Below are 10,000 nucleotides of genomic sequence, written 5' to 3' on the forward strand. Positions count from 1 at the left end.
TTCAGATCATTACGGCGGAGATTACTAATGTTCGACGTGTCCAAAGTCCAAATACGAGCTTCAGATTCTCGACGGCAAAGAAAGGAATTAGTTCCGTGGTGTGTATGTCAGGTTGTGTTGTGATGCTTCACATGCAGCCCGTCTACCATCCAAAACATCTGCAGGTAGAATTCTTCACGTCATTAAATTGTGTTCGGATAACTAATTATCTGTTATCAGTCTCGGATCAATGAAGAAGCCCGACAGACATAACTGAACAGACTGATATTATATTATATAGAGTATTATTATATATAGTAGAGACTAAATGTGTGTACTCACCCTTTAACCTTTACGAGTACTAAACACACCCAGAAACCGGTTTTTAAAATTAAATACGATATTTCTTTTACCCACTTTTAATTTAAGCCAAAATGAATGAAATATAAGAAAAGGAAATAAATGTGTTCTTCACTTTAAACCAAAACAGATTTCTTTCCTCGACACTTTTCACTGTGACCTTGATACACAAAAACAAACACACACACCAGTAACAACACCAAACTAAGGCGGAAAATTAACGAGTAAAAATACAAAATAAAACGTTGCAGGTTCGACATTTTATCACACACAAATGAAATATGTAGTTTAACCAGATTTTTTTTTTTTAAATGTATTTATTGAATCTATTTCTTAACCTCCTCATTTATGCATGTTTTTAACCTGGGCAACAGTATATTTTTATATTAATGCTTAAGTGGACTTGTTTATGTTCAACACGAATGATTTGCGGAAACACAAGCTTTTAAAAATTCTATTCTATAACTGTTCACAACGCTTTTCTTTTTTTTTAAATTGCACTAACAGTTTAGGATTTTCAACTTTTTTGGCGAAACGGTTCCAGGTTGTCCGTCTGTTCCTGTGAACACAACCTCCTTCCCCTCCATTGTAAAACGTGATAATCTTGATATCGCTACGTCGTCCCCTTTCTGGTGATTTTCCTCAAATGTGGCACAAACATTCACTGATGGTGAACTAATATGATTGGGATTGCCTAAGAGGTCAAAGGTCACTGTGTTTCTACCAGGTTTTTTTCTGCCTTCGTTGTCCAGCTAACAACAAATAAGAATGAGCGTTTTATGTTTTTATGATTTTCAGCAGGTCTCCGGACTGAAGGAAACGATGCTTTTGAAGGTAAACGCAAACAAACAAACGTGAGAGCGCAGAATTTAAACAAAGGAATGATTTCACTAATTGTGCTCTCACCTGTTCAGCGGTGGATGATATTCGGTTGGTGGGAGGAGCCAGCAACTGTTCTGGCAGGCTGCATGTGAAGAGGGGGGGGGTTTGGAGTGAAGTGGATGATGAAGGCTGGAACCTCAAGTTAGCAGATGTAGTTTGTGGACGGTTGGACTGCGGCACCGCGGTTCAGACTTCCTCCGAATGGCCGGACTCTTCTCCTGAGAGCATGAAGTGGTCCTGTCTCAGGTCTCAATCTAGACTGAGGAAATGTTTAACAAAAAGGTCCATGCTTATAAATACGAGTTTGAAGATCATCTGCTCAGGTAACAAAAACACTCAATTAAAATGGTGATCTGCTCTTATGCATTCTATCTGATTCTCATTTCTTTTCTATATCTTTAAATGTTTCTTTAAATCTGTTATTATGTGAAACACCATGTAATTTTCTTGCTGTGAAGCACTTTGAGCTGCATTTCTTGTATGAAAGGTGCTCTACAAATAAAGTTTATTATTAATATTATTATTATTATTATTATCATCTCCATCTCCACAGACTGAAAGGATCTTTGCATCTGTTTCTGTGTCGTTCTTCCTCTCCAGGGTCGGTCCGGCTGGTCGGTGGGACGAGTCTGTGTTCAGGCCGACTGGAGGTGAAGTCCAACCAGTCGTGGTCCTCGGTGTGCGAAGACGCCTTCGACCTGCAGGACGCGGCGGTGGTCTGCAGGGAGCTCGGCTGCGGGGCTCCTTCGGTCCTGCGGGGGGCGCCGTACGAGGAAGTAGCGCCCCCCATGTGGTCCGACAGGTTTCACTGTGAGGGCAGCGAGTCTTCTCTCCTGGACTGCAGGATTTCATCTGCCGACACCTGCTCACCTGGAAAATCTGCTCAACTAACCTGCTCAGGTAGAACAGGACAGCTTTGATCTGCCAAAATGTTTTAATGCCAGTTTGTTTGTTTTTCTACTAATTACTCTTTTGCATCGGCTCAGACCCCGACGAGGTCCGGTTGGTTGGAGGAACCAGCCGCTGTGTCGGTAGACTCGAGATCAAAGGCGGGGAAGAGTGGCGACCGGTAGAACAGGATTTCCGGGACCCGTCTTTCTGGGACCTGACGTCTGCAGCCGTCGTGTGTAAAAAACTGGATTGCGGCACCGCTATCTCGACATCAGTACGAAAACGTTGGTTCGACGGTTCACGCAACGCTGGTTCGTGGAGGATCTGGTCTTCCTGCGGTCGGTCTGACTCTACAGTGCGGGAATGTGCATCGCTCTTATTGTCCGATTTCTCGAACAAATGTCTGGAAGTCACGTGCTCAGGTAACGATGTCATACAGCTCAAACAGGAAGAGTTGACGTCTGTCGGCTTCATTAGACGGAGCTGTAGAGAAATCTCCTGGAGGAATGATAACATGTAAATTGGGCAATCCTTAGTTTGCAAGCACGAGTTGTCAAAGCAGAGGTTCAGTGCTCGTAAAGTGACCGCTCAGATGCATCAACCAACACTAAAAGGGCTTCAAGACATGAAATGGTGCATTAAAGGGTAATTCTGCCGTGTTCCCTTTAAACGGTGCTATCGTGGCTCGATGAGTCGTACCAAACGAACACGAATTGGAAGGCTTAGTTTGGTCATTTCACTTGAGAAATTATTTGTGTTTTCGTGCCCTCTTTTTCAAGCGCACAGTAAATCTATCGTTAGCTTTTTATCGAACAACCTTACAGTTGCAGGATTTTGCATTTGTATCGGACGGTTTTTCACAACAACAGCCGCAGCTTCACCGGCTCGCAAATCTCATCGGTTTGGGAAATAAGGTTGTCGGTAACGTGAGGTTTCTTTTTATTTGTCAGAGTCGGTCCGGCTGGTCGGTGGGACGAGTCTGTGTTCAGGCCGACTGGAGGTGAAGTCCGACCAGTCGTGGTCCTCGGTGTGCGAAGACGCCTTCGACCTGCAGGACGCGGCGGTGGTCTGCAGGGAGCTCGGCTGCGGGGCTCCTTCCGCCTTCGTCGGGCGACTCTACGGAGAGGCGGAGCCTCCGGCACGGAGCGAAGCGCTCCAGTGTGAAGGCGGCGAGTCTGTTCTGTCAGACTGCAAACGCTCAGGATCATCAAACACCTGCTCACCCGGTCAAGCTGTTGGACTCACCTGTTCAGGTAAAAGAGGAGCTTTGATATGACTCCATCTTCCAAGAGAATGAAAATAACTTCTGTCTCCGTTCAGAGCCGGATCGCGTCCGGTTGTTCGGAGGAACGAGTCGCTGCGACGGCACGCTGGAGATGGAACAACATGGAAAATGGAGACTGTTGATTAGCTATGTTAACAACTGGGAGCAGAAGGTAGCGGCCCTGGTGTGTCAGCAACTGGACTGTGGGTCTGTCGTTAGCGCTAATATTAAACCGATATCTTTGTCAAAACCTGCCCGGATCATCAGAGATGTTTGTATTCAGCCTGATTCTGTGCTGCGGGAGTGTTTGGCACTGTTTGAACCACACGACAGCAACAGCAGACTGGAGGTGATCTGCTCAGGTAACCTTTGACCTTCTCCACGTTTGGTTTTCTCCACATGAATGAGGTCTTCGTTTTCTACGGTTGCTGCCATTACAAAAGCTTGAGGACTTTTACATTCTTGACATTTAAAAAAAAAATGTGTTCACAGACTTGCTTGCTCGGCCGAACATCTCCTTCTCTCAGGACGCGGGTGGAGTTTCCGAGGTGGAGCAGCGGGGGCTTCTTCAGGTGCTCCTGGGTTCCAGCTTCACCATCGGCTGCTCCATCGCGCCACAGTACCCGGGAGGCTCCTTCCAGCTCCACCTGTCCGCATCGGCCGCGTCACGGAGCTACAGCCTGCCGGCCGTCAATCACACCGTCAATCACACCGCCCGTTTCCTGTTCTCCGCGGCAGACCACGCCCACCGAGGGACCTACAGCTGCGTTTATCACGTCTACGTTTTCTCCCATAACTTCTCCTCTACGAGCCCGCCGCTGCACCTCGCCGTCTCAGGTAGCTTCCCGGAGAATCTGGGCCCCACGATCGCGGTGCAGCGTCTTCACGTTTTCCTGCTACCGTTTTGCTGAAGTCCGTTAGATCTCCACTTACCCTGACGGAGAAACAGAGGAATCCCCATGTTGCAACGCAACAGTGAATTAACGGGAAGTTGAGACTTTTCTCTCCAAACTTCTACTTTAAACAAACCGGTTTAACCTTCCTGCTGTACTCGGGTCTTTCGTGACCTGTTTTCAAAACCATTTTGATCATAAATGTGTTATTTATTTCTCATTTAATTTCCTTAATTGACCAAAGATAACAACGACAACAACAAACAAACAAAAATCAATGATGACAACTTACAGTGAACTATGGCTGGTTGAAAAGAAAATATAACATCTGTAACATCTGTGGTCCTCGCGGGTCACAAATGACCCGGTGGTGCGACCGCCCGTTCCCCAAGTTCAAACCTCCACATCACAATCTGTTCGAACTACACCTTCATTAGCATTTCCCTGACAAGACCACAACCCCCAAAAAACACACCTATACACACACACACACACACACACACACGCACGCACGCACACACACACACACACACGCACATTTGCACACGCACATATGCACAAACGCACATACACACATGTACAGACACAGACTCACACACAAGTTCAAAGCTCCACATTTGTGCAGCTGTCCTAACGAGTCTTTTGCTGTTCCTTTGCCAACATGGGAACAAAACAAAACCAAACAAACAAACAAACAAACACACACACACACACACACACACACACACACACACACACACACACACACACACACACACACACACACACACACACACACACACACACCAGGTGTGTGCAAATGAGTTGTGTTGAGGTGGAATGACGTTCACAAAAAAGATTTCTGCAGAATTTGGCGATAATTTCTGTATTATGTTTTATAAAATATCCAATAATATTTGTTTCAAATAAAAAAAATAGAAAATTTATAAAACTATGACGGGCACCAAACAGTGATATTCTATCAAGAAATGTTCCTTTAATCTTATTTATCCTAAAAATAATGACCAATGTGGGCTTCTTTTTTATTCAAAAATGAATTATATAATTTCAGAAGAAACTAAAAAATTAAAAGTGTAAAACCCGTGTCAGTGAGTTGGAGTGAAGTTGGCTGACGAGGTTTGACCGAATATTTTGTGATGTATTTTCCATTATACCTTACAACCACTAAAAAACCCGACCGGGTCAGATTTAACAACAGAAGGACAACAGGTGTGACTATTTGCTGACATCGGACAATATGAAATGGTTTCAAAAAAAAAAATTCTGACTAAACTATGACAGACACCAGTCTGTGATAATCCATCAATAAATTACGATTTAATTTTCATTATAATAAAACAATTCACAATTTTCACTTATTTTGTACTCAAAATTTTCATAAAAATTAGGTGTATTGACCATAAATAAAAAAAATAAATAAAAAAAAGTGTAAAACCAGTGTCAACACGTTGGAATCAAGTTGGATGATGAGGTTTGAACATTTTTCATTGTAGCACCTTTTGTCCTACGGGTCAAATTTGACCCGGACGAAGGCAGATCTCGTATTGTGTCCGCGAAGACAGCACGAAGGTTAAATAAGAACGCCACGCCAGATTTGCTGTGTAGTCAGTTGCACCAACAATAATGTGAAATATTGTTTTTTGTTCCTGGACATGTCCTAAAAACCCCCCCGATAGAATGGCTTCATGGCGCCGAGCTATACGAAGGGAAGACAACGGGACGCTGGGGGTTGTAATGTAGCTCGGAAAGTGCCATCGTAGGACACCTCGAGTGTCACTTTTCTTTCTACCTAAAGGGGGCGGGGACATGGGCGGTTCTGACCTATCGCGCGTCTTTTCCCCCCGAACTTGAAATTCTCCGTAAACCCAGAGCTCGTGAGTTGTAACGTGTTTGTTGATGTTTGCAGAAAGGTCAGAGGTCATGGAAGTTCATTTTGTGTTGGATATTAAGATAATATAATGCCATTCATGTCACGTAGAGGTTTTTCTTCGTAACTTAGATAATAGCCTGCGTCTGAGGAAAATGTTGATCGTTCACTGTTAGCGTCGGTTTGCAGGTGACATTAGTATGTTAAACAACATGCAACCTTACCTGATGTCTGTCCGTGGTTCAACCTGTTGGAACATACAAACAAATTTAACTGTTGAAAACAGACTCCAAAACAAGTTTTTAACTCATTAATCTGAATCTTTTCTTTTATCCAATTACAATAAATGCTATTTTTAAAAAAGGAAAACCCGAGACAACAAGCACATATTTAGAGCACCTTTTCCTGTGCATTGGTCCTTTTTGAAGATCAAACCTGCATTTACATTAAACTACATTAAAATGAAGAGAAATAACTCCCCAAATGAGTTAATGTAACGCATGTGGATCTCTTTCAGCCTCTTCCACTGATCTCATCATCAGAGTGGTTGTCGTCGTCCTGCTGTTTGTGCTGTTCATTGCTGCCCTGTTTTGCTGCTGCAAGGTACCGTGAACTTTAATGGAAAGTAGTGAGTGGATGAATTTCCAAAATCCACTTTGCATTAGATATCGTGAGGAAAAGCAAACTTTCTTTGCACTAAAACTAAACACTTCCTACTCTGATGTTTCACATTAAAAGCCTTCCATGTGGCTCTGGGGGATCAGCCTCTACCCGGTGTGCTTCTAATTAGAAATGTTTAACTCTGACACTCTAAATATTCAACATGTAATTAAGCTCTCGTCGATTATCAACACTAATTATTTAGTTAACAGACTGGACTGAACTCAAAACATGCCAGATGTAAAAAAAAAACATCACGTTTACGACCTCAACAGAAAATGAGGAGAACGTAAATGATTTAGTTTCTTACTTTTGTGACATGCCGTGTCTCTGTTAGGCCACCAGAGGGCAGAAGACATCGACCCAAGAGGAAAACATTGAGCTGGATGACCTCTGTGGTGCTGAAAGGAGAGAAGAAGAAGAGGCGGGAGCTCCGGGAACAGAATAGGATGGTTTTCTAAACGGCTTGTTGATTTTCTTTCTTTTTTAGACACACTCAGTAGAGTACATAATAACTTTATTGCAAAAAGTAATATCACTGTCACTGCAGTGGGAATGAAGTCTTTATTGTAAATAATTATAGAGATATGGTGACTTTTTTGTTACGTCATATAATCTGCTGGCGTTTTCCTGCCGTCCTCATAATAAACAAAATGCGTGCTTTAATTTCAGTTTTAACGTGTTTTATACTGCAATTTAAGAAAGCCACCGTATTGCACCGTAGGAATTTGTGTCTAAAATGATATTTTGCTGACTTGAACGTCTGCTATGTTTACTCGTGGTTTTTCAGGGAGAATTTCATTGAGAATTGGAGGGTTTAAAATCACTTAATGTGTAAATGAGTCGAGAGAAAAACTTCTGAAGCTGTCGGAGCAAATTACAAACGTTTGTTCACATCGTTTGCCGTCAGGTGAAGAGGTTTTTTTTTTTTTTTAAACGGTGTCACAATAAATGAGACTTGCGTCAACAGAATTGCGTGAATAATTTTCAGTTGCAGCAGCTTTCGCTCACACTTTATTTATTTAGCGAGCCGTGAACACTGGATTGATTGTTTTCCCTTTCAGCCTCCTCGTCGTCACCGTTAGGAGACTTCACTCTGCCGCCGGGTTTGTTGAGAAGACGTTGCAGACAGCGACGAACAAGTAGGAGAGCAGATCGTTAATCTCAGAGGTCAAAAATCAAAACAATTTTCACAATTGTGTCGTTGAGGGCGAGAAACTTAACGCGTGTTGTGGTGTTGGAGAACCCTGTTGCCATGGCGCCACAGTTCAGGTGGTTTGCGGCGAATGTTTTCTCCTCAGAAGGTCGCAGTCGAACTCGGTGTTGACAATCTGGCAAACAGCTAATTTCACAAAAAACCCAGCTAGGAACAAGTTAACAAATGGCAAATTATTCTGAAAATCAGCTGAGAAATAGCTAATTTTCCTAAAAACAAACTAAACTCAACAACCAGCTAACAACCCTGAGTTCAGACAGTTCAGGCTGTCTGAAAAACATTTATCACCGTCTATAACCACGATGAAGCAAATCGTCAATTTGGTGTCGTTTGTTAAAGTTACTTGTTCTTATTAGTTTTCTGTAATGATCACAGTATTGATGAGATATTAGGCCTCAAAGTTGAATTAACAGGCCTGTGGTGCAATCAGGTTTCCGCTATTGGTGGGCGGGGCATAGGTTCCCAAATCAGATCCACCGCTGGCTCCTCCCCCGGCTCGTCCAAATATGGTCACTTCCTGCTCCAAACCACTACGGCAAAGATGGCGACGGACAGAATCTGAACTGGAGGATTCATAACTTTCACAAACCAACGATGACGTCACTGCTGGATGTCCCATGACTTCCTTCTTCGACAACGTTAACAATACAATTTCATCATCATTATAAAATGAAAATGAATTAGATTCTTATCTATAGTGAGATTTAAAAACATTAAAGGAAAGTGAAAGGATCAAAACATTTTGTGCGATATCATAACGAACTTTGGGTCAGTGACCGGTTACAAACGGCTGAAATGAGTTTCATGGAAAATATCTGGGAAAACTTGATGCTGGAAAAGTGGAAGAAAATCAATGGACAGAATGAATGAAACTTGGACGACAACAACAAATTAGTTTTTTTTTCCAAGAAAAATACCTTTTTATTTCATTATAAATCCACATAATTGTATCTATGAAAGCATAAAATCCCCATCTCGCGTGTTGTTGTGTATTTTTTCTTCTCCTTATCGTGGTCGTTTATTTCGTTATATTCAAAGTAAATCATGGGTATCAAACCATCGAAGACTGTAAGGTGTATGTCACATACAAACACAGACACTGTCAAACGGCAAAGGGGGGAGGGGGTGCGGGGAGGGGAGGGAAGGGAAGAGGAGGGGACGGGGACGGGGGACAGCGCGAGTCCTGCTGGCCATCTTTTAAAACATTGAACGATCTCGAGCGCCATCTTTTTTAGTGGTAGGAACACTTATGGTCAAGTTCAACAGTGTTTCTTCGTGCGGTTGCTTCCCAAACAGATTGTCGCGTTTCTCCCAAATATTTCACCATCGAACGTAGAGCCGCCTTTCAGTTTGGCGTTGAATCAGTTCCCGCCGGTGCTCCTCAGGGCTCCGTCCTCGGGACGCCACGGTTGTGGGTTTTTTTGAAATTTTTTTTTTTGAATACTCCGACACAGAGAGAACCAATCCACCATGGAAACGCAAACACACGGATTATTTCGACATTATCTAAGTCATCCACAGCCAGAAGAGTTAGGTCGGTAATACTGGAGAGTATACTATTCAGTTGTCCATGAGAATGAGAGCGATGAGATGAAAACATGTGATTAAAGTGCCAGAGAAGTTCACCGCGCAGTTTGACAGTTGGTTGTTATTGATGCTTTGAGACAAGACGTTGACAAATGTGCTTGTTCGTTCAATCCAAGGCCCAACATGTCGTTTTTTCTCTTTGACCACTAAGAGATAGTCAAGAGGTGTGCTTTTTCAGGAGTCTGCGTAATCTCCCGAAATCGTAATAATGCTGTCGTAATATTGTTGTAATCCTTTGGCATATGACTGTACGCTGGGGAAAGAGAAGAGAGGTGCCACCGAAACGACCGTTGTCTAAAAAAACGTGTTCGAGAACATCCTGGAAAAAATGTCGCTAAACGTTTATTCTTATTTTTTTCCCCAAAAGAAATCCGTTCAGTGTATTCCCAGAGCTCCCAACT

General features: G+C 43.0%; 1 protein-coding gene across 1 annotated transcript in view; it reads left to right on the top strand.

Moving 5' to 3' along the window:
• The window catches only part of LOC138627828 (scavenger receptor cysteine-rich type 1 protein M130-like), an 8,015-nt gene extending 170 nt beyond the window's left edge, over positions 1–7,845 (top strand). Inside the window, exons 2-10 of the mRNA XM_069710436.1 lie at positions 1,138–1,173; positions 1,254–1,544; positions 1,822–2,121; positions 2,208–2,534; positions 3,063–3,365; positions 3,433–3,738; positions 3,869–4,213; positions 6,654–6,739; positions 7,134–7,845. Of these exons, the coding sequence (XP_069566537.1) occupies positions 1,138–1,173; positions 1,254–1,544; positions 1,822–2,121; positions 2,208–2,534; positions 3,063–3,365; positions 3,433–3,738; positions 3,869–4,213; positions 6,654–6,739; positions 7,134–7,244 (2,105 nt within the window). The 3' untranslated portion in view covers positions 7,245–7,845. The remainder of the gene's footprint in view (positions 1–1,137; positions 1,174–1,253; positions 1,545–1,821; positions 2,122–2,207; positions 2,535–3,062; positions 3,366–3,432; positions 3,739–3,868; positions 4,214–6,653; positions 6,740–7,133) is intronic.
• Positions 7,846–10,000: the final 2,155 nt, after the last annotated feature.

Source organism: Brachyistius frenatus, unplaced genomic scaffold, assembly GCF_029030835.1.
Source record: "Brachyistius frenatus isolate BFR_SWC_R1_liver_20210118 unplaced genomic scaffold, ASM2903083v1 Contig_92, whole genome shotgun sequence".
Lineage (NCBI taxonomy): Eukaryota > Metazoa > Chordata > Actinopteri > Embiotocidae > Brachyistius > Brachyistius frenatus.